The following is a 22,606-nucleotide window of genomic DNA, read 5'->3' as shown; positions in this document are numbered from 1 at the left end:
CGACGAAGAGCAAGTCGATCATTGGCACCGCGGGTAGTCGATGACTTTGCATTTCCGAAAACGACGCGCAATTTTACAGCTGATGCGAGATTCTGCTCGCCTGCTCGCCAACTCTGGCGCGTCACCGTCGCAGATGGAAACAACGAGATTCCGCGAATAAAATCGCGCGGAGAATAGATTTTCATTTTTTTCGTACGGTGACCTTTCTGTAAACGTTTACGGAGCCGCAATGCGAGGCAAGCGAAACGGATATGACTAAAATATTGACGAAATTAGCAAAGTAGATGCAATACAGTTTAGAATGATATACACCATGCGATACGATAAAGTGAAAGAATTATTCGTTGAATTTGTTGAATAAACACCGAGTTTCAGAGAACAATGGTGGTTTTCCTGAGTGCGGTGGCGAAGCGGATGGAAAGCACTCAGAACTGCAGATTCGCTGCGAGCGCGTAAGGCGTTGGCCCTATAAAATCGCTCGACTTTGACGCAGATTCTTTGTGCGGCAACTGCGTCGTCCGTTTTTCGAGTATTTTCATATTTACCCAGAAGTCGGACGTCCCGTGCGGAAACGTCGCCGCTAGTTATAAGCAGGCCGACCTCGATCTTCTTGATTTGCGCATGTTTTCGCGTCTATTTCACGCCAATCAAATATTTTCCAACACTGTCGCCCGCTTCCCTACACTCAACAAATTCATTTTCTACTCATTTTAATAATCTATATTAATTTCTTTATATTGACTTTACATCTTTTTAACAATGAGTCATAATACCTTGCGAAGCCAGGAAATATATGTATAATATACATTCAAGGCTTGTTCAACCTTCGAGTTTATTATGGATGGAATTCTATCGTATCGCGTGTGTTCGTCTTTATTCGAATTTGTATGTACGTGCGTGTTGTGTGGTGTACGCCATACACGGTTGAATTTTGCGCGTAGGCAATGTACGGGCATCGTTAAATCAGTCGCAACTGACGAGGTTTTCGTTGCAGAGCTGGTTTGCCGATAGTTTTTCGTGATTTTTCGCAAGACAGAGGTACAGAAACTATTCCAAAAGTACACGAGTTTTCTACAACCGTTCGCTTATGACTTTAAAGTCGACGAGTTTTACACTACTATTGATATGAAAAAGAGTAACTCCTGCTCAATACTATTAAACGCTACTACGAAGTACCTATAATTGCCCGTTACCTCGTATCTCAACTCAAAGACACGTTATTTCGTTACCCTAATTGTAGTACTTGACTAACCACAGCTACTTGAACCTACACCAATCGAAAGATAATAATCTAAACGTTGCGCGAACGCGTTCGAAGATCCGCGTTTTACTCTGTTCTCTACAAATACACGCATAACCCGTAAATACAAGCCCTTAATTATTTGGTGTTTTCTCCAATAAGCTATAAATTATAATATCACGGTCAGATTACTCACAAGTATTGTTTCGAGGCCTATCTCGGTATTCCCTTCGCACGTCCTTTGGAAAACAACAAAACCAAAGATTGCAGAGATGTACCTACTTCGGCTGTTGCCGTCTATCTAAAACCTTTGTCGATCTTTAAATTAATAATAATTGAACGTGTGTAGATGTGATGGGGTTTTAAAGCTCGTGTTGAAAGTTCACTCAAGGGTTGTATAAATATGTGTGCTACTGTACTTTGTACAAAAACTTTGGCGGAAACCGAAGCGCCCGGGACGAGGGTCTACCGTACACGAGTATCGCAGCACAATGTAAAAAAGGACAATTGAAAAAAGTATATCGGACGCTGTCGCTAACTTAGACCGATTTCGAATCGCTTGGGTCGGAATGTTGAAATCGCAAATGCAGGATCGATTTATTTGCCGGCTTTTGCTCGCGAAACTTGAATCTGTTAAGAGTACTCGCTGGTCTGGGACCTGTCTAATGCTTCTTGCGCATGCTGCAGCCCGGCACAATAGTGTAGGAGTAACACACTCAGTGCTTGCACCCGCAAATCACTCTGCGCGATCAATTTAATACTGTCCATGTCCCCGGTTTGCGCCAGCTCTAATCTTGAGGTAGTTTCGGCGTCGAGCGCGGTTTTCAGCTTACTCATCTGTGTACATGTTGATAAGATCGGTTAGTTGGTCTCGTTGATTACAGCAAATGGTTGCATTTTCAATTGTTTAATCGGTACATTGCAAAATTTTTAACTATGTAGACCATTGAAAATTTTCAAATAGTAAATAAGGATTTGCCTTTTTCCAGTTATCCAGGAAATTCAAAAATCCGTGTCCTTTTAATCTGAAGAATCAAAAAAAAGAAGTCGAACATTCCTGAAATAATAGGTTTGCTATCGGAAAAAATCTTACCATGGCGTTGATCTTCTCGACGCGCTCCCGTGGCTCGAAATGTTTATATAAAAATTTGCCGGTGTCTTTAGCCCTGGACATAAGACCATCGTCTAGATCCCCGGCTACCAAAGGTGCTGCCACGCTGGGCTCTGCGCCCTCCAACAGGTCTGGACTTATGCCCAAGCCTCCGACCAATGAATTCTAAACGTTTTAATAATTTAATCAGATTCATCGGAGCGGAGTGTTTAATTTAAGAATCTTGATCCTAAAGAATGATGCGGCTGGCTCGACTTACAATGCAACAGGTAGCGATATAGCAAAAGAAAGTTGGATAGATGAGAGAGAGAGAGAGAGAGAGAGAGAGAGAGAACACGTAGAGAGTTAGAAAAAGAGCGTGGAAAAGATGTGACCGGCAATCGCAAAGCGTTTGTACCAATTATCACTCTATGAATGACTTGTAACAGTTGTAGAGATATTAATACGAACTATTATGTAAGAAGCGCAACGGTAACGGCCTTGATTGTGTGATTGTGCATCTGTTACTCTAAATAACAATCAGTGACATGATCAACGTAAAACGGTGCGATCATTTCTTTTGCGACATAACGTAAAGAAGCCAGTGTAATGGATAGCGACGTTAGCGACAGGTAGACGAAGAGAAACGAATAAGTAGTTAGAGAGAAGGAGGAAATCCTACCGCACGCGAAGCGATCAAACACTTTGTTATCAGCAAGCGTGATTAGTGCTGTTAGACTTGCTGGTGTAGAAAATTGAGCAGAAAGAGAGGAGGAATGGAACAGAGAAGAGGTAAAATTATATGGGCAAATATCGATTATATGTCTGTTATCAAGAACAGTCAGTGACCCTGGTCAGTAACTAACAACCGCGGTCAGTGACCCCAAGCGTTGAAGAGGAAATCGCTAGTTCTTCTCCGTTCCAAGCGAACAAATCTGTGGTATTAAATTCTACCTTGCGGGATGCACAGGGACTTGGGGGAAGACTTCTAGATGCCAGACCAGTACCGGAAGCCGGTGGTGCCAAGCAACTGGTACTTCCAGCCTTCTTCAGGCCCAACAGAGTGTTAGCTATACTAGCCTTCATGGCCATCATAGTTGCACCCTGATTGATCGGATCAACGTATTGGAAATTTATTAATACAATCTTCTATTGGTATTATTAGCTTACTGTAACGATAACGAAAGAAATGTGATTGTGATGTCTCGATCCGTTTCGTTTTCTTTCATTCTGCTAGATCATCTACTAGCTTCTGTTACACGACACCGAAGCAAAACGATGCGTGTCTATACACGTATAATGCTCACAGATACCGAATACTCAACAAACAAAGGTCAAGGTGCAATCCTACAAAAAACCTTCACCGCCCTCTAAGTACAGATGATCAGATTCGTTTTATTGGCAACAAATAAAGTGGAACACACTTAACAGTTGTCTCTCTATATACAAAGTACCAAGAAAATACTCTATTTTATATAATGATATGTTGTTTAAAAGTATACATTTTTTTAATTGTCCGAGACTTCAATTCCTTGTATCGGATATGAACGTGAAGATATAGATATGCAAGATAATTGTAACTCTCATGGATTCTCTTTTCATAGAAATTCTACCACGAGAAACTCAATATACAGGTTCTTAATAAAAATAGAGAAATTGCACGTCAATTACAAGTTAATCACACGCTCATTAAATTCGAAAGATTCCAGACTAGTTTCTCCGTACTGTGACCGTTTCTTGTTTCTCTGGACCAAATGGTAAAGGAATGGAGTCGCCAACATTATCAACGTTTTTCAGCGAGTTGGCAATACCATTTTCAACGTTTAAGAAATACTTTTAGAACGTCTTGAATACCTGTACAGTATCTTCGCAACTGGTTAGAGATATCTCTGGACCTGGCTCCCCGATTAGAGTATTAGGCTCTATTTCGTCAGTTTCTAATGCCATTGTTAAACTTTCCGCCCCGCAACTTCCTGACGCTTGACAGCGAACCTCGCATTTCTTGTGACACACCATACCACAATCTCTGCATTGTACAGCATCCTTCAACCAAATCTATATGGTTTAAAAAAAGTTCTTTTATATTTTATTCAGATCGTATTGCATATGATGATTTAGATAATCTTATGCGCGTATATTTAGAAATACTATTGTATCAAGTCATCCCATAAGTCACTCTAAAAATATGTTTCTAATCATTGATCTTTTAAATATTTTATCTCGTTTCCGCATGTTCTATAATAATAACTAGATCCATATTATTTATGGGACGGCCTGATAAAAAACCTCCATATAGCTATCATTTTTCTCTTCTGCATAAATATAAAAATATAGATTCAAACCTTCTTTGTACAAAAATCACAGTGCGTTGCCCTGTGGAAGTGTGTTCTAATGAAATCGTGCATTTTCTTATCAATAATCTCCTCGTTTAATGCTGGTTGCGTTTTGGCAGTCTCAATACTCTCCTTCTTCCCTGGTTCGCTAGCCGTGTGACGATTTGGATAACTGGACTTCCACACGTAAGATAGCAAAATATCACCGTAACAAAGTGTCGGATCAAAACCAGAATAGCCTTGTAATTTCGCGTGGGACGTTGTTAGAGAAGCTTTCAAACGGGTAAGGCAAGATTAGTAGAAATTAACGACTACATCCAATCTTTGTATATTAATAATGATACATACTACTATCGGGTGGTAGTAAAGCATGGCATTTAAGATATTGGCCAGTTGAGGATGTATAACATTGTGCTAGAATTAATTTCATGGGAACATTAATGTATCCTAATAATTTAGCAGGGAATTCACCACCTCTTACACGACCCCACACACCAATATTTAAATATTGTAACTCCGAATTAATTTGAAAGTTTCTAGTCTCTTCGAAACTAATTAACGAAGCATACTCCTTTTCCTTTGTAGTGTAATACAAATACGTTACATCTGTTACGTAATTTTCATCGTAATATAACTGGGAGCTAGTAGTGGACATTAACGATTGATTGGAAGTCGTTGAAATTTTCCTAGAGGGTGTAGAATCGGGTGTATGAGCTGGCTCTTCTATAGCGTGTACACTGCTTTTTCTTCTAGAAAATTTACTGCTCATGTCCAATGCCTCACTGGCTTCGTTCTCTGAATCTTTCAAATCTGAAAATTTGATTTGGCTTTCGAATTTTATTTTATTACTGTCTTCTACGTTCGTGTCTCCTCTGCTTGTTATAAGGTCCGTCTTCAGTGATTTTCTGTCTGTTCCCTTCTCTACGGACAGCTTATCGCTGTCTACTTTCGAACTGATTTGTTTATCCGATTCGGTTTTCGAGTATTTTCTTTCGACTCTAATAATAAATCGCCTCTGTACAGCATTTTTCACCAGTTTGGCTACCTGGTTCATGTTAGTCACTTTTTTACCATCTACAGCTACCAAAATATCTCCCTTCCTCATTTCGGCTATTGCCGCAGGACTTCCGCTTACTATCGTTTCGACTAGCACGCAAACATGCCCTATCTCTGGCACAAGTTCTTGCTTAAATACTACGCCAAGTTGTTGAGAACCAACTTTGCTAATTATCAAATCCAACACCATATAAGGAACTCCAGTATATTGAGTAAGAAACACCCATGGTGTCGAATCGACGCTTAATGTACAATAAATTTCAATTTGCGACTTGTCCTCTGCATTCAGTATGTTAGGTCCAAGATTCAATCTGCTCACTTCGGATAATGATACTTGCAAAAAGCCTGGTATTAATTGAATATTGGCAACCTGAAGGGACATTTTTGTAAATTATAGACTATCTCATTATTTCACAATTATGCAGAATTTCAATTGAATTACTGCATGTATTATGCTAAGTAAAATAATAGATCGCGTCTTACTTCGGATAAATCTACTGCTTCATCGTTCAGTCTGCGGAAGAATGGTTTGTATCGCAGTTTATAATGAGGTAGTGTATGCTTTTTACGCACAGCTCTTCGAATCTGACCAGTGATTAAAGAGATAATCTGTGGTTGTAATTGACGACCTTGAAATTGAGATTGTACCTCTAACTCGAGTATCGGTTCCGAATAAAAACTTAAGGACCAATGAGTATATGGAACACGTGTAAACTGCAGTCTGGCTCTACCACTGATCCTTTTCACTGCAATAGGTATTAATATTAGTTATGCTCGAAATTTTTACAAAACCCAACATACTTTTAATATACCTTACCTTGTAAAGCCATATAGGCAGTTTTACCTAATAACATTTTAACATCTATCGATAATTGAAAATTACCAGAATAATGCAAATCTAAAGCTAAATCCAATGACTCTAGCAAGCCCGTATCAGCATCTATTTTTGAGTCTGCAACTTCTAAACCTTTTATCGTGGGGAACTGTGTACCTAAATTTAAGTCTCTCAACTGCAAAAATAAAATAATAATTAATTTTTTCTAAACAGTATTTGTGTAGCTATTCTATTAAATTTACCTTCACACTATCCAACAATTTGCCTGTTGTGGACTGAGTCAATAGTTCCTTAAATTCATTGTTTAATTTTCTATGTAACCACAAACGAACCCTTTCTGCATTTCGTAGTTCATTGAACAGGAACTGCAGAGTCAGGTTTATTGCTAAGTTTTCATTGCCTTGGCACATAGCTTGGCGTGATATGCTTGTACTAGAATTGTTTTTTTCATCTTGAATCTGGTCAAGCAATTCCTTAGGTAACTCTGCCTTGCCATGTTGGATCGATTTTTCTGGTGGGCTTGCTAGAGGCGCTTGTTCCAAATACTTCATGAACAAGTAAAATTCCAATGCAAGCGTACATATTATACCATACACAAATGTAATCACAGACACATAAATAAATTCAAAAAAGTCCATATTAAAATGTCACACAATGGAAACTCAATAGTTTCCTCGATTGAAACTGATGTATTCCCTACCAAAATCCAGAAGTATCAAGAGCAATTGTAGAAATAGGCACTCTCTTGTGTAACAAGAAGTAATGTAATTGTATAAAGTATATTTGGAAGTTTATTTCTTATTAATATTCAGGACAGATGTTTTATTGACATTCGTCCAAAATATTAGGAACTTATATAATATCTCTGATATCCATCAATCATTAAAAAACATGTTATCTTTCTAACGCCGCATTACATTGTTGTGAATCACCCTCTACTCACGGGTCAACAATTATTCGGAACACTTTCACCTATTATTATGACGATCGAAATTACGTCATTGTCACGAAAATATAAATAAGCTTTCTTACAGTTTAAAGAATATACATATTCACAAAGAAACGTTTCGGCGAAACATTTTAAAGAATCTAATAACGCCGACCAACTACGAACGAAACGTATTATGACAGTTTTCTATTGATCTCGGCAGCCATGTTAGTGCCAGACAAGCTTGTCAAATTGACAGATTGTGTGATTGTCAACTTCATGCAATATTTACATTCGAAGAATATTTATGAATTATACGTTTTTTAACGTTTTTCCGATATCTCAAGTATTGAAATCACAGATGGTGTTATTGATAAATACATTTTTATTAGATGTTATAAAAATATATTTATAGAAATCAAATTGAAAGAAGATCAATATCAATATTTACTCAGTAAAACAAAAAAATGCTAACTACGAAAATTTGTTAACGATTTCTAATTCAATCAGATGATATTTTACTCACAAGGCAATAATTTTGTATGAGTAAAAAATTCATATAGTTTACATATAGAGTATTATCTACATAGTTGGTTATAATAAGAAATGATTCATAATACTCATTATTTTCAATGACCGTGTAAGCGTAAAATTACACGATCAGCTGACATAACATAACCTTGTATGTAATTTCATTCATTTAGATTTGCGTATTTGTAAACAATATATATAAAAAGTACAATTAGACATTGACAAAGTAGGTATTATTTGTGTTAATATATATATGATAATTCTCGAGTTTTATATAAAGTTTTATCTTTTAGATTCATAGACACCTGGAATTATAGTCTGGATGATTATAAGCATTAGAGAACATAACCTGATTTATATTTTCCAAACAAACAAATGTATAATACTTCGTTAATATGGCAGCTTTAATCAAAAAAAGAGTTCTAGCAGAGTTTACACAGAGTCAGGTATACTATATTGTTTCCTATTTAATATTTCTTGGATTTAATTTGTTCATTCAATGATATCTTGTGTAGGTTGTCACTGAACCACCATTAAAAAGGTTAAAAACACTACGTTTAGCTTCTACATCAGGGAGTAAGAATGGAACAGAAGGAAGTTCTGCTTTAGCTTATATAGAATGTTTAGAGAAATGTAAATGTGGCAATGATGCTTTACAACTGCTTGTCCGTATATCCGATACCATAGCTTACATTCCTCCAGAAGAAGTTCCAACAGTTGTAAAAAAGTTATCAGAAAGATTCGCTATTGAAACAGAAGCAGCAGTTCGGGCTAAGATTTTTTGGATATTTGCAGAACTAGGAGAAATAACACATGATTCTGCAGAGAAGACCAGAATTGTTAATGAAACTGCTGAGCTTTTGAGGAATGAAGAATCCCATAGAGTAAAGAGCCAAGGCTTAGCAACTTTGTTAAAACTAGGAGAATTTCATAGGTATTTCATAAACATATATATGTGCATTTATTTTTGTATAATAATAAAACAATTGATATTCTTTTAGGAGTCTTGTTTTAAAAATTGCTCGTGAACATTTACCAGACACCTGGCATGGTGTGCAAACACGTTGCCTTTCTATTATTGGTAGATACTTGACTGCAAATACTGCAGATGACACATTAATATTCGTTGGCAACTATGCACGTTCTCAAGATCCAAGAGTTCGTGCTCAAGCATTTGAAACAATGGCAGAACTTCATTCTCATAGGGGATGCAGATTACCGGCGAGTTTCTTTGGAGAAGCTTGTGCCGCACTTAGGGATGATTATGAAATCGTACGACGTGCAGTTCTAAAATTGATATGGCTGTTAGGAAGAGAATATCCTGAAAAGTACTAAAATATAATTTTGGTACAAAATTACACTAAACTTGTATTAATAGAATTGTTTTTCAGCATGATTATGGGTTCAGATGGAGAAGACACACGCATGGTAGACTGTGCATTCTCTCAAATCTGCAGTTTTATGGGTGATTTATCACCAAGAGTCAGAACGTCGGCAATGACGCTGCTAGGCTCAATGAAAGGAGTATCTCAACGATACATCGAGCAAGCATTAGACAAAAAACAAAAAATCGTGGAAGCAGATAGGCCAGAAGTCGAAGAGAAGAGTGGATCTTGCGGTGCATTTATTCACGGACTGGAAGACGAGTTTTTAGAGGTAGCATGCAACTTTTATATATGTTTACAGGAATAAATATATTCGATTTGTGTAATGAATTATTTTTAGGTGCGAACAGCAGCAGTCGAAGCGCTTTGTACGTTGTCTTTAGAACAACCGACTATAGCTAGGGTTGCTCTGGACTTTATGGTAGATATGTTCAATGATGAAATTCAAGATGTAAGATTAAGGGCTATCGAGTCATTAAGGAGAATATCTGCAAGTGTAACGCTTCGTGAGGACCAACTGGAAACGATATTAGGTGCTCTAGAAGATTTTTCAGGCGAGGTACGAGAAGGTCTGCACGCCACTTTAGCTGCTAGCCGACTAGCTACAAGAAATTGTTTGTACATGTGTGTAAATCGTCTTCTCGAAAACTTAACTCGTTATCCGCAAGATAGAGAGAGTATTAGAAGCTGCTTAGCAGCATTGGGAGCATCGCATCCATATTTGACGTTGCCTTTAGTACCCCAGCTTCTTGGTCGCCACCCATTCTTTGACACACCGGAACCGGATGTGGATGAACCCTCTTGTATCCTTTTACTAGCTATTCTTAATAAGTAATAAATCTTCTCCGACAGTATTATTTTCGTGACAAGATCCATAACTACAAATAATAGATGCAAGTGTGTTGGTAATGATATTTAACGCGGCGTTCCATTGTCCAAGCATGCACGCTCTTTTCACAGAGCACACATCTAAACACTATCATTACTTGCGGGACACAATGCCGCATCTAGTTCCACGATTACGGCCAGCTATAACTAGCGGACCAGGTTTTGAAAGGGATGACAAAACTGATGAGGAGACTGAGCGAGGAAAAGAATTTTTGGAAAAGGTAGTCACAGGTGTTGAAAATGCAAGACCAGGTGGTAGAGTTCATACTCAGCTCCTAGAAGCTGCAGCCATTGATTTAGATCGTCTGGCAGAAATGGACTATCGTATGGAAGGAGCAGCGCGATTCACCGCTCTTTACATACGTTGTTTATTACTTCTAAAATCAGTTTTAAGAGAATTTTCGATGTCCTCTGCAAATTCTATATCAACCAGTCCATTTCCAAACACTACGACCAACGTTTCGGTTCTTCTTCGAAATACGCAAAAGTATGAAATATTTTACATGTTTTACTATTACCTACAAAATGATAGTTTTCCTAATAAACAAAATTTTTAGACTGCAACGACTGTTTAGTGGACTAGGTGAAATCGATACGATGCTAGCCATTGACTTGTGGCTAAAAGCCTTGGCAGTTGAACTGATACGAGTCACAAGAAGCGTGACTGGAAGGAGTGCTCTTCCACTGACCCGATACTTTCTTTCTGAAGCAGACACCCTACCGCAAGATACGTCCAAGTTGCCGACATTTTCTAGAACTCTTGTACTTCAAATCCCGACATTAGCTGATGTTAAACCAGGATCATTAACGCGGTTACTATTACCGTTACTTTTAACACCTGCGGCACAAGGTGAAGAACGACTACCGAGGCCATCGGTGTCGACACGATTCTGCAGAGCAATCATAGAAGAACCTAGAGGAGACGCTGATGCCGCGTTGAAATTCACCGGGGGTCTTTTACTGGGCATCCCGTTAACAGCTAAGCTATTGAACTTGAGAGACCCGAGTATACTCCGCGTTAAACTGAGACATCCTGATCAACAAGTCCAGTTACTGTTGCCACGACAGTCTGATCTACGGTTACAAAATACGGAACAAAATGATTACAGACTGAAGACCACCGTTCTTTTGTCTCATCAAGTTTGGATGGAAGCGTGCAACGTAGAAATATCTCTTGCGCTTCTCGTACCATCAGCGGCACTCGACGATCCGTGTATCATTGATCTCTGCAAACCGACCAAAGTGTCGATAGCACCAAAACCAGTAAAGAGAGGTATCTAATGATATTTTTATACAACGGCAAGAATGTTTTATACAATATTCTAAAAGAAATAAACTAAATCACATTTCATGTTTGTATAATACAATTCTGAAAGATGGTTTAAAATCATCATCGTTCGCGATATAACTAATAATAAGACATTATAAATACATGATTTTATCTGATTGGGATGTTGCGAGTCTCTTGTTGAATAAACAATTTGTATGACAAATTTGATTGCTGTATTCAACTTAGGATATTGATGTACTACCGCCAACTCGAGAAAGAACTTCCACTAAAAAAAAAAGAATACGTTAGTTGGTAAACTACTTGTAAATAATAATGTTTTAAGGTTTGAAATCGTTATCTAGTTACCCGCTGAACGACGGAGGTTTTTCTGCTTCTGGACTCTTTTGAGCTAAACTACTAAAAGTAAGCCCGCCGGATTGAGTAGCCAAAGATTCAAACGTACTGTTACCTCCTACGGCTCCAAAAACTTTAGATGCGTTATTATCTATTGCTGGAGGGCTGTTCATCGGTGGTGGGCTTCCGAAAGCTGTTTTAATTTGTATCATTAGTTTTTATAAATAAGAATGGACAGAAAATAACATAATCCGAATTAGTTACCTGGAGCAGCTGGAGTAGCGCCAAACGCTGTCGCTCCGAATGCATCACCAAAAATTGGCTTCGTAGAACCAAATGATGGTGCTGACCCAAATACTGGCTTTGTACCAAACGCAGGTGCTTGTCCAAAACCAGATTGTGCACCAAGTACAGGTTGTTCCATACCCATCGAAGAACCACTACCTTCAAATATAGTAGATGGCTGTTGATAGAGATATTGGAACTCAGTGTTCGGAGTTCCATCAAATATTGAACCAGATTTTTGAGCGTTATTGTCAAAAAGAGATTTTTGAGGCGTACTAAAGCTGTTCATTGTAGTTGCATTTCCTCCAAAGATGGAACCAGAAGGCGATGCTTGAGTGTTTCCACCAAAAATAGAATTAGTGTTACTTCCGCTAAATATTGAAGTACTCGCCGTAGTAGTTGGCACACCACCGAATATAGATGTATTCGTAAAACTTCCAAAAGGTATGGAAGCAGGACTGATAATTGGGGTTCCAAAGGTGTTTGCTGCAGAAGAAACAGCCGGTGTACTTGGAAATTGAGTGGTCATTGTGAGAGCAGATGATTTTCCAAATGGTGAAGTAACAGAGGTTGTTGTCGCAGTATTAAAGGTCAATGTAGATGGAGTACTGCTGCTGTTAACGCTGGCAGTACTTGCAGGGGACAAATTTGTGGCAGCCTCTCCAAACGTAGATTGTGGTAGAGAAGTTTGAAACGAAGAGGCAGTACTAGATGTCGTCGTAACTGTAGTTGTACTAGTTGTGGGAGTGGTTTTGAAGTCACCAAATATCGACATTGGCATTGTTGTTGCAGTTTGACTTCCAAAGCCTGTACCACTGATTGTAGCAGCAACAGTTGATGTGGTTGGTGTAGTAGAACTCGACATCCCGCCAAATATAGAAACATTTGATGTGCCAGATTGATCCCCAAACAGTGAAGGAGTAGTAATGGCGGTAGTAGTAGTAGTAGTTGCAGGTACAGCTTGCACAGGACTAGGAAAAGTAGGAGCTTTCGATTCTGGAGAAGCAACTTTTTCGATAGTAACAGATGGAGTAATAGTTTTAGTTGTAATAGTTTCTGATGTAGGAGTTCCACTTGCTAGACCTATAGATATCTGCCCCAATGACATCTGAAAGCCAGGTGTTCCAAATGTAGGTTTATAGTTGAACTTTGAATCGGCATTCAGATTATTGCTAGATACAGATGTTTGATTATTGCTCTGTAACCCTGTAAATAAACCAGTTAAATTCAACGATTCTTGTGTCTGAGGCGCTGTTGTTGCAGTTTGTGGTATTTTCAGACTGAATGAACTCGTAAGAGCTGATGGTTTCGAAGCAAAAGAAAATGTTTGTGCGACCGTTGATTGCGGCATCATAGTCTGCGAAGTGCTTTTAACAATTGCAGCTGCAGTATTCGGAGTAGCAAAGCTAAATGTAGCTGCAGCGTCGGTTTTTGTAATTGGCGTTGTTGTCGTTGCAAGCCCAAATTTCAACGAAGCATTCAAATTGATTTCCTGTACTTTTGTCGAGGACGTATCTGTTGATAATACATCTTTCAGTGCACTGGTATTAAACAGGTTGCTTTGTACTTTTGTAGGATCACTACTCGATACGATATCTTTGCTAGATTTGACACCAGATTCTTTGGGTGTAAATTTTTGTAAAATAGTTTCTTCAGGTTTCTGTCCTGGTGTACCAAACGTAATGGAATCAACTTTAGGGAATGACTTGACTGTACTTGGTACATTAAGGATTAGGGTATTAGCTTGGCTTGATGTAACCATATCGTTTGATTTACTAATTTGATTTGTGGCAAGAGTCACTGGTGGACTTGACTTTTTCTCTGTCTGTAGGGGTTTAGTTCCAGCTGTAACAGGGAAAGCCACAGTATAGGTGGGCTGTTTTGTCTGTATTTTACTTTGCATTGGTACATTATTGATTTCATTTGTACCGATTCTTGCAACAATGCTATTCAGTGAAGCTAAAGGACTTTGTTGCTTTGGCTTCTCAGTAGTGGTCTGTTTAGCAACCGGAGTCTGTTTTGAGGCAGGTGATTCTATCTCATTTTTTATCTCCATGGGTGTAGTATTCAGCGAAGCTAAGGAAGACAAAGTTGCTTCCAAACGATATTGAATCGGTGATGGATTTACAGGTTTTATAATTCTTGGAGTAGAATTAGACATATATTCCCTTAGCTTAATTTGCTTTGCTTTAGTAAAACTCAATGTTTTCAATGCAATAGCTTTGCAACGAGCTTCTATGATTCCTGCATTTCTTGGAAGAGAAATTGATGATTTTGACGACGTTATACTTAAATTTGATAATGAACGATTCAATCCAAATATATTGTTACTACGGGTAAGTAATTTCCACTGTTTTTTCAATTGTTCTACTTTGCTTTTTTCCTGCCGAATTATTTTATTATGCAGTACAAGATTTTGATACACACATTCCAAATGGGGAATTTTCATTCGCGACTTTTCTTGAATTTTATAATCAGACCATTCTAAATCAAAGATCTTACTAGTTTGGTTAAGTTGCGTTTGAGTATAATAATAGAGGTTTTGTAGATCAGATATCTTATTGTTGTCTCCACAATTTCTAGTAGTGAAATCCATGCTGGCTGAATTCTTAGATTTGGTTTCTTCGACCCAAGCAAACGATTGCAGCAGTAATGCTTTTAAGTATGCGATGTCACTTGATAAACTATTCGTCGTTTCTCTCAGTTCTCTGAGAAATTTATCGACTGTATTAGAGGTATCTACAAGTTTTTGGCGCTCCTCTTCTGTACCGCATTCCCAAGTTTGAAATTTTAATCGGTTGCGCAATTCCTTTTCAAATAAATTACGTTCTTCTATAAAAGCACGAATATCTCTAATCTCATCCTCAACACTTGGTTCTTGCTCTTGCACAGGTTCTTGTGGAATTGCTTTTTTAACTGGTGCCAATTTAATATCCGGTTTTGGAGGCTCCTGCAAATGAGATTCTTTAGGTGGTTCTACCTTAACTTCCACGTTTGAAATTTCGACTTTTTGCTCCTGTTTTTCAGATGGCTGCTGCAGAAGAGACATCTTCTCAAAGAAGTCTTTTGTAGAAGTCGGTTTCTGTCGTTTGATAATACTGTCCATTTGCTTTGGACATGGAGTACTTGTTATCATACCATTCATGACAAGAGATGTGTCTGTCAAAACGGGATTGTAATGTTGTTGTGGTGGAGTTGAAACAATTTCTGTAGGTGGAGAGTTAATAGCAGGACAATTGGGCGCCAAATTCACCATATGAAAACTACAGAGTTGACCGGACGTTGCCAGAATATGTAATATAGGAACTGGAATAGGTAAAACAGAATCAGCTCCCCATTGTAATTTTCGGACAGGAGATTTATCTATAGCTACGCCCACTGGGTAACTTTCTGTGGTATGAACAAACGGCAATTGAGCCCTGCGGCTATCAACTAGTTGCCATTGGCACCAAGAGGCACCTCCATCTGTGGTTCCCAATACTGCAATTTCACTACTATTGCTACTAGCAGCGATAATTAAACCCCATTCCGGCACATGATCAAAGAAGTAACGTGTTGACATTCTTTCTCCTTCTGCATATGTTAAACCATATGTGATGTCTTCGTAACATGTAAAAATAGCGTTTGTTTCGCCTTTAGGAGCATCAACAATAAGAACATTAATCCTCTGTTCGCTACCTAAGTAAGCAGCACAGAACTGATAATTGCTGATCCATAAAATGGAAACAACTTCTCCAATGTATGGATTAGGACCAGGTATCATTCTAGCTACTTTCAAGTCTGGTTTCAATTGCACAATATTTCCATTTTTGCAACCAATAACTATTTGTTTTCCTTTAGGGCTCCAAGCTGCGCTTAAGGCATCTAGACCATTTAATTTTTCTAAAGCTTTCAATTCTAGTGTCTTCTCATCTTTTATTTGAAAACTACCGACTGTGTAATCACTAGCTACTGTACATAACATTCCTGGGACAGTTGGGTTCCATTGTACATCATTTGCAAAGACCTCCATGCTGGATGTACTAATCCTGATTTCATGTAATAAATGTAAATTCTACAAGTAAAACAATTGCAATGGTTAAAATATTACCAGTAGTGTTTTTAATAATGTTTAAGGATAATATATTTATGTCACTTACACTTTTGCTAAGGGCTTGTACATTGTAAATTAAAACAGATGGTCCTTGTGGTACTACTGCTAAGTAGGAACAATCACAGTTAAGCATTAATTTACAAATAATTATTGTTGTCTCTACTTCGAATTTCCATTCTGGATCACTATCTTCTCCAGGTTTCAATACAACAATTTTGTTATTTTGACCTGCATATAATAAACCTCTCTTCTTGTCTGCAGTAATAAGACTGCAGGCAACTGGTACAGATTTATATCCATCTAAAATTTGGGATATGCACGATTGTTTAAATTGGAATTCCTGAAAAAAAGATATATTAAAATAAATTTTTCAGAATTACAAAACAGATGTATTTATATACATTTACGAGAATAAAATCAGAATACGAAAAGGCTTATTACATTCGATATATTTTATTAATTTAAAGACTAAAAAATGACGCATTTTATTCATATTCGAGTCAAAAATAGTTTCGTTAAGGTTATAACATATAAAGCTAGCATTAACAGTTGCATTATTAAAAGTTAACATGCGATACCTGTACGTCTTTTGGATCGGGAGCAGTCCTCATATTTAATTATTTCACTGAAATCTTCATGGAAATATTTAATTTCGTTGGAAAATTAATTCGTCAAACTCTTTTTAGGTTAAACACAAATTAAAAACGGAAGTGTATATTGTACGTTATTGGTTATACGACAGTTATACAACCGTAGATTATACATAGATCGAGATTTGAAATCAGGACTGCCAGCACCTGACCGCTTTACATACGACTATCTCACAGGAAAGTAGGAGTGGAAGAATTATAAATGGGATTGGTTGTTAGATTATCATTGGCAATCCAGTGGAATCATCCCATCCCATTTGTAAGATCTTCTCTCCGCCTTTTGGAGCTGATTTCGAGCAGAATCTCTAACACCATTAGTTACACAAAAGTATCAGTAAACACTACTATTCTTGGGTGGAAATTTCACGAACGGTCGGGATGTTGGGAACCCAGCTTGAACTCAGCAATTCTCGGCTTAGCGTTTTCCCGCGTCTATAATATTAAATAGTAATTTCTCTGATGTGCTCTGATTGGCTAATGATTCACAGAGCTGCCCTGATAGTCAATGTCAAAGGGAGGACATAATGCGGGAGCAGTTTTGGAACAGTTTTAGGATACTTTTAAGTTACATTTAAAGCAGTTTTAGCAAATACTTAATTGAATTATAAGTGTTGAAAGGAAATATTTAAATTATATAATTTATTTGCATAAAATCTCCACAGGTCTGACGGTTTTCTTAGACAGTAATTGACTACCAGTTTCAACGTTTTGCCACGAGTGACGCCATCGGTACGCGAGTTGTCGCTTTTCTCAGTTGGTAATTGGCTACTAGTTTGAGAATTTTGCCGCTACGAAGAACAGCGCTATATTTAAATTTTATAAAGCAACAGATTCTTGCAGACGTTTGCATCGTATCTCGTAGTTATCGCGGTACGTATTATTTATAGCTACAATGAGCAATCAGTGTGGCGAATTATTTGCAATAATAATTCAAAGAAATGTACCTGTTTCTTATGTAACCATATACAAGCCCTGACTGCGGTAGCAGGCGGCACTTCGGTGCCGAAGCAGTAGGGCTTTGTCGGTAGCAGCCTCGTCTGCCGCCAACCTGCACGGGATCGGGCTTATGCCGGCGACTCTACCTCCTCGTGGTCCCCGCTGGACAACCCTGGCCGGCGCTAAGCGACGACCAGAGTTGACTAAACGAGTCGCTTCCTTAACAGGTAGATCCAACTTGTCCAATGAGACGTAAAAGTCGAGGGCAGGGTTTTTCCAAGTCGTTCCGACGTAACATCTAAGTCGGTGGTTCTCTTCGTAGTGGTTCTCTCTGGAGAGTAGTTGCCAAATAACATCTGGCGGGCCTATCCAGGCCACAGTAAACTGTAACCATATACATATAAATTCGACGAGTCTCGTACGCTACGATTAGATTCAATTTATGGAATAATCTGTATGCTACTAGCAATCGTATGTAGTACTTGTTTATCATTTATTTACTGGAGCATGGTTTACAGGTACGAAAATACACATAGAAAGGTGATGTTTAGTCGCGGCACGTTACACATTTGAGGGAAACGACGGCGAGCGATCAAGGCACGGTGATTTCGGGCTTGGCGTTCGGGTCGAAGTGCTTCTTAAGAGGTTCCCAGCACTTGTTGTAATCGTGGTCGAGTTTGTTGGAAACCGTGGTTGCCCATTCGGTGACCACCAAACTGTAACAGGTCTCGAACATGAAAGCCATGGTTCCGTCAGCGATGCGCTCGGGCCCGAGCTCGCAGCTCGAAGCGGTTTCGAAACAGCGCGCATCCGGCCCGTGAGGCGTCATAATCGAATGCAGCGTCGCACCGCCCGGATGAAAACTTTCCTCTTTGGCTTCGTAGTGTCCCTTCACGAGGCCCATGAACTCGCTCATACAATTTCCTGAGGGTCAAAGTCGTCGGCGTCAAGTGACGTTCGCTCGCGCAGATGCGTTCGATACGCGGCCGTTCAACGACGGGAACGGTAAAATAGAAAAGAGAGGTAGCAGCTGGCGATCGGCGACGATCAACGACGATCAGGGCAACGGCGGGAGGGGGACTGGATGGAATTGCACGTTCGCCAGCGCAAGAAACGCAAGAATTATCGTCGTGAAAGAAAAAGGAAGTCGATCGATGTAATTGGAGAAAATTTCAAGTTTTCACCGATGTCTCGCGGCTCTGCGATTTTTAGAAGCGGTCTAGCATGGCGAGCGGCGGTCGGGGTGGGGAGCACTCGTCAGCGAATCGCTCAATTGACAGCGAATCGCGGTGGTAAAGGAAAGGACGGAACGAGCCGAGCGGTTTACTCCACGCCTCGTTATTTACGTTTCAGCGGGAAAGCGGGAAAGCGGGAAACCGAGAAAGCGGGCAACTGGGCAACCGGGCAGGCGGCTGAGCGACTAGCCGAGAAAGTGAAAAAGCACAAAGAAATGGAAACGGGTGTGTTTCTCAAGTTCGTTTGTTTCGAACGAAATACGCGACGTTTCACTTACGATGGTAGTAGGGCGGACGAAAAGTGTGTTCTTGCACGGACCATCGGGGCGGGAAGATGACAAAATCGGCCGCCGCTGTTCCAGGCTTCAACGACGGGCACGTCAGAACGGTGAAGATGGAGGGGTCCTGGAATGAAAACGATTCATGTTGTCGGTTTAAGCGATCGACGCGCCAGAAACGATCGCGATACGTACGCAATGATCGAAGGAGACCGAATTAACGATCATGAATCTGTCTAGATTGTATTTGTAAGGGACGTAATTTCCGTGCCAAGCTACCACGTCGAAGGGACTGTGCCGTTGCTCGGCGACGAACAACTTGCCCTGGAACTTGCTGAAGATCTTGTAACCGGTCTCGCGGTCCTCGTATCGGGCGACTGGCGTTTGAAAGTCCCTCGGATTCGCCAGACCGTTCGCTCCTGCCCCGGCAAAACGATAGCGACAGCGCGTTTGAAAAACAACGATCTCTCGCTCGAGAAGATTCCGCGATTACCTATCGGACCCAGTTCGGGCAGCTGAAAGTGTCCGTCGAACACTTCGAGAATGTATCCCCGCGACGGGCCGAACACCGTCACGTGGAACCGCATACCCTGCTGGATCACGCATATCTCGTTCGGCTCGCATCGTATCTTGCCGAACTCGGTGGTGATTAGCAACGCGCCCAGCTGTGGCACTGTAACAAACGCACACAGCTTTGGTTCAAAGAGGGTCAGTATAGTCAAGAAAATAGGCTATCGAAGAGGTGGGGGCAAGCCATGTATGTACGGGAGGCCACGCGAGACATAAATATGTTATAATGATATACTTTTATTATATTATATTATATATTAAGTAAGAGAATATCAATAATTGTTTCGGTGAAACTCAATTATTCTAAACGTCAAGTTCATCTTAGAAACGGCATTAAATATCCTGACAGTGAAACAGTTCCCAATTTGTTGTTTGTTATATTATTAGAATCTGAAAAGCTTTCGTGTTCCAGATCGCAACGAAAACGTTTGAAACAGCAGTATATCGTATAGTATTAGAAACTATGTCAATCTCAGGATATTTTGTGCCACTTCTGAGATGTGTTAGCTAGAAGTTGAAAATAATTCAGCTTCGATTTGTGTCATCCTGTCTGCCCCCACTCCTTGCTTAGCCACTTTTGCTGACTACACTGAAGAGGATCCTGCGATCGCCGCCGCGGCTGCGATCGAGCCTTCCAGAGTCAGCGCATACCAATCAGAAAATCCCCGTCGGCGTTGTAGAGCGCCCTGTCGCCCATTGAAGCGTTGCAGAGGTACACATGGATCGCGACCCCTTGTCTCATGCGGCAGTCACCGGCACCGCAAACCGTATGCAAACCGTCGATGAAATCGACATCCGCGGCTTGTCTGCTCGGCACGCTGAACGGCTTCCATCTCAGCTGAAAACCAGAGCATTTGGGAACTCGCTCGACAGAGAGGGACTCACTCGACGAAGAGAGACTCACTCACCTGATTCGGCGTCGAACGAACGGTGTCCCAGTTGTATTCGAGTTCGGATAGTCCTGTGACGGGGATGAAGGGCTCGTGGACGACGGAAGGTCGGATTCGATAGAGCCAGGAACGCTTGTTCGAAGACCGGGGAGCTACGGCACGCGACAAAATTACGTTTAAGTATCCGGCATTAGTACACGAAACACCACGTATTTATTTGTTAACCCTTTGCGGATAGGATTGATCTCGTCGCATTCGAGATACGTCCTTTTCATACGTCGAAAAAGGAACATTCAACGTCACGCTTTTCGTGAATGTACAGTTTCTAGAAATTGGCGCAAAAAGCTGCAGAGCCATACTTGAGATCGACCGACACGAACAGTTGCTGTAAACGCGACGGTTGATGGATCACGATCAAATTCAACACTAATTATTTTGCTGCGAAAGTAATTCCGATATCTTATAAGCTATCTATTTCGATAACCGAAACTACTTTTGCAACAACCCAACAGTAAGTATAAAGGACTCTTTCAGGCCCTATGGCCCGCCCAAATAAATAAGTAAATAAATAAAAATAAATGCATGCACGTTTTTGAATCAGAAATTCCGGGTATCTTTTTAACCCGTCGAACTACGCACCGGTGAACGCCGAGCCGGACAATTGCTCAGCGTACAGCTCGTACGGGCATCTCTGAGGGTTGTTTTGGCCGACGGGCAGAGCACCAGGACAGCGGTCATCCTCGCTGGTGAAGTCGCAACCGAATCCCGAGAGATACTGCAACGAAGGAAACCGTGGATCGAAACAGGACGCGATCACCCAGTCCAGCAGTCTTACCTTCAAATCGTCCTTCATTCTGCCGTGTTCTTCCACTGAGGAATAAACAGTTCTTTCCCATCTTGGCGGTCTTTTATACGCGACCGGCACCGCCCGAACTCCGACGACACGCGCATAGACATAATTGCAACGAGATTGTCGTTCGCGCAAAAGAAAAACATGTTTACGTTGCCCGTTCGAGCACTGACCAATCGCGTGGCCGTGCCGGCGAGTTAAAAGATTCTGTCGACACCCATATCGTTCGAAAACCAGACATTCCACGCGCTACGCGAGAATTTATGATCTGCTCGATTAATTCCCGAGGCGAGCCCCTCGACGAGCAACAACCGACGACTTTCCGACCTTGCGCGTCACGCGATTGCCGCGAGGCGGTTCCCCTCGCGATTGAAAAACGCGAACGTGTTCCTCGAAATGAGCTTCGCAACCATCATCCGCTCTTCCGTCCCTATCCGGTCGCCGTCTCGAGGCGTGACGACGGGACGGAAAAATTGTGATCCGGTTTCCGAAGAACTTATGCAAATGCGTGCGGGAGGCAGACATAGAGGCTCTACATAGAGGCGTCGGAAAACTCGGGAGTTTCGCCTCGAGCCAGCGAAAGCGACGCGTTTTCCGTGCCCTATCGTTCCATTCGTTCGCCACGCCTCCGCGACTGCGAACGTTCAAACGGGGATTTGCAAAGCACGGATCTGTTCACCGAACGAATTGGAACATTTTGCAATCGGTTGCGACTAACGAGGCTACCTGGAAGCTAACCCTCGCACAGTGGTATGGGCATTCGCTTTCTCTGAATGTTGCCGCAAGGTCGAAGCTTACGGTATAGTAGGTCGTTGAAGTTGTCTCAACGCCTGCTGGTATATCAGACGATAAGAAATGTATTAGGTTGGTGCATATGAAATGTCAGATGTTTAAGTGAATATTTTCAAA

General features: G+C 40.5%; 4 protein-coding genes across 11 annotated transcripts; 1 reads left to right on the top strand and 3 right to left on the bottom strand.

Moving 5' to 3' along the window:
- Positions 1-192: 192 nt before the first annotated feature.
- On the bottom strand, positions 193-7,733 carry Pdzd8 (PDZ domain containing 8). 4 transcript variants are annotated; one of them, XM_078189374.1, is made up of 10 exons: positions 6,797-7,733; positions 6,537-6,729; positions 6,203-6,465; positions 5,012-6,089; positions 4,673-4,935; positions 4,185-4,385; positions 3,285-3,434; positions 2,334-2,516; positions 2,220-2,265; positions 1,943-2,077 (listed from the first exon to the last, which is right to left on the bottom strand). In XM_078189374.1, exons 1-9 carry the CDS (start codon positions 7,190-7,192, stop codon positions 2,230-2,232), a joined length of 2,763 nt encoding a protein of 920 aa, XP_078045500.1. In that variant the 5' UTR covers positions 7,193-7,733; the 3' UTR covers positions 1,943-2,077; positions 2,220-2,229. The 4 variants fall into 4 exon arrangements, with proteins under 4 accessions (XP_078045499.1, XP_078045498.1, XP_078045500.1 ...); XM_078189372.1 differs by lacking the exon at positions 2,220-2,265 and having other exon boundaries at positions 194-2,077; positions 6,797-7,732; XM_078189373.1 differs by lacking the exons at positions 2,220-2,265; positions 3,285-3,434 and having other exon boundaries at positions 193-2,077; positions 6,797-7,732.
- Ints4 (integrator complex subunit 4) lies at positions 7,705-11,818 on the top strand. 5 transcript variants are annotated; one of them, XM_078189381.1, is made up of 8 exons: positions 7,705-8,164; positions 8,307-8,459; positions 8,529-8,947; positions 9,015-9,341; positions 9,405-9,669; positions 9,739-10,201; positions 10,290-10,773; positions 10,844-11,818. In XM_078189381.1, the coding sequence occupies exons 2-8, from the start codon at positions 8,409-8,411 to the stop codon at positions 11,565-11,567; spliced, it is 2,733 nt and encodes a 910-aa protein (XP_078045507.1). In that variant the 5' UTR covers positions 7,705-8,164; positions 8,307-8,408; the 3' UTR covers positions 11,568-11,818. The 5 variants fall into 5 exon arrangements, with proteins under 5 accessions (XP_078045507.1, XP_078045503.1, XP_078045505.1 ...); XM_078189377.1 differs by having other exon boundaries at positions 7,705-8,239; XM_078189379.1 differs by having other exon boundaries at positions 7,705-8,239; positions 8,294-8,459.
- Nup214 (nuclear pore complex protein Nup214) lies at positions 11,591-17,314 on the bottom strand. The gene is made up of 5 exons (XM_078189368.1): positions 16,867-17,314; positions 16,335-16,628; positions 12,175-16,249; positions 11,923-12,103; positions 11,591-11,842 (listed from the first exon to the last, which is right to left on the bottom strand). The coding sequence occupies exons 1-5, from the start codon at positions 16,897-16,899 to the stop codon at positions 11,815-11,817; spliced, it is 4,611 nt and encodes a 1,536-aa protein (XP_078045494.1). The 5' UTR covers positions 16,900-17,314; the 3' UTR covers positions 11,591-11,814.
- A 1,032-nt stretch (positions 17,315-18,346) lies between these two features.
- Hgo (homogentisate 1,2-dioxygenase) lies at positions 18,347-21,724 on the bottom strand. Its single transcript, XM_078189403.1, has 8 exons — positions 21,683-21,724; positions 21,487-21,622; positions 20,866-20,999; positions 20,609-20,795; positions 19,881-20,060; positions 19,583-19,806; positions 19,388-19,514; positions 18,347-18,798 (listed from the first exon to the last, which is right to left on the bottom strand). Exons 1-8 carry the CDS (start codon positions 21,698-21,700, stop codon positions 18,467-18,469), a joined length of 1,338 nt encoding a protein of 445 aa, XP_078045529.1. The 5' UTR covers positions 21,701-21,724; the 3' UTR covers positions 18,347-18,466.
- Positions 21,725-22,606: the final 882 nt, after the last annotated feature.

This window comes from Augochlora pura, chromosome 8 (genome assembly GCF_028453695.1).
Source record: "Augochlora pura isolate Apur16 chromosome 8, APUR_v2.2.1, whole genome shotgun sequence".
In the NCBI taxonomy this organism is placed as follows: Eukaryota; Metazoa; Arthropoda; class Insecta; order Hymenoptera; family Halictidae; genus Augochlora; species Augochlora pura.
Note: the sequence above shows the minus strand (reverse complement) of the source record. Positions and strands in the feature narration are given on the sequence as shown.

Bases quoted from the DNA above. Each gene is read 5' to 3' on its own strand.
- Pdzd8 (XM_078189372.1), bottom strand. From the start codon at position 7,192: ATGGACTTTTTTGAATTTATTTATGTGTCTGTGATTACATTTGTGTAT. The intron at 4,936-5,011 runs GTATGTATCATT...CCCGTTTGAAAG, and splicing joins TTTACTACCACCCGATAGTA to CTTCTCTAACAACGTCCCAC. The intron at 2,517-3,284 runs GTAGAATTTAAT...TAAAACGTTTAG, and splicing joins GTCCCTGTGCATCCCGCAAG to AATTCATTGGTCGGAGGCTT.
- Ints4 (XM_078189381.1), top strand. From the start codon at position 8,409: ATGGCAGCTTTAATCAAAAAAAGAGTTCTAGCAGAGTTTACACAGAGT. The intron at 8,948-9,014 runs GTATTTCATAAA...ATATTCTTTTAG, and splicing joins AAACTAGGAGAATTTCATAG to GAGTCTTGTTTTAAAAATTG. The intron at 10,202-10,289 runs GTATCCTTTTAC...TACAAATAATAG, and splicing joins GGATGTGGATGAACCCTCTT to ATGCAAGTGTGTTGGTAATG.
- Nup214 (XM_078189368.1), bottom strand. From the start codon at position 16,899: ATGAGGACTGCTCCCGATCCAAAAGACGTACAG. The intron at 16,629-16,866 runs GTATCGCATGTT...TCTTTTTTTCAG, and splicing joins CCGATCCAAAAGACGTACAG to GAATTCCAATTTAAACAATC. The intron at 11,843-11,922 runs GTAACTAGATAA...TTTTTTTTTTAG, and splicing joins AAACCTCCGTCGTTCAGCGG to TGGAAGTTCTTTCTCGAGTT.
- Hgo (XM_078189403.1), bottom strand. The intron at 20,796-20,865 runs GTGAGTGAGTCT...TCTGGTTTTCAG, and splicing joins TTCGTTCGACGCCGAATCAG to CTGAGATGGAAGCCGTTCAG. The intron at 19,515-19,582 runs GTACGTATCGCG...TTTTCATTCCAG, and splicing joins CGGTCTCCTTCGATCATTGC to GACCCCTCCATCTTCACCGT.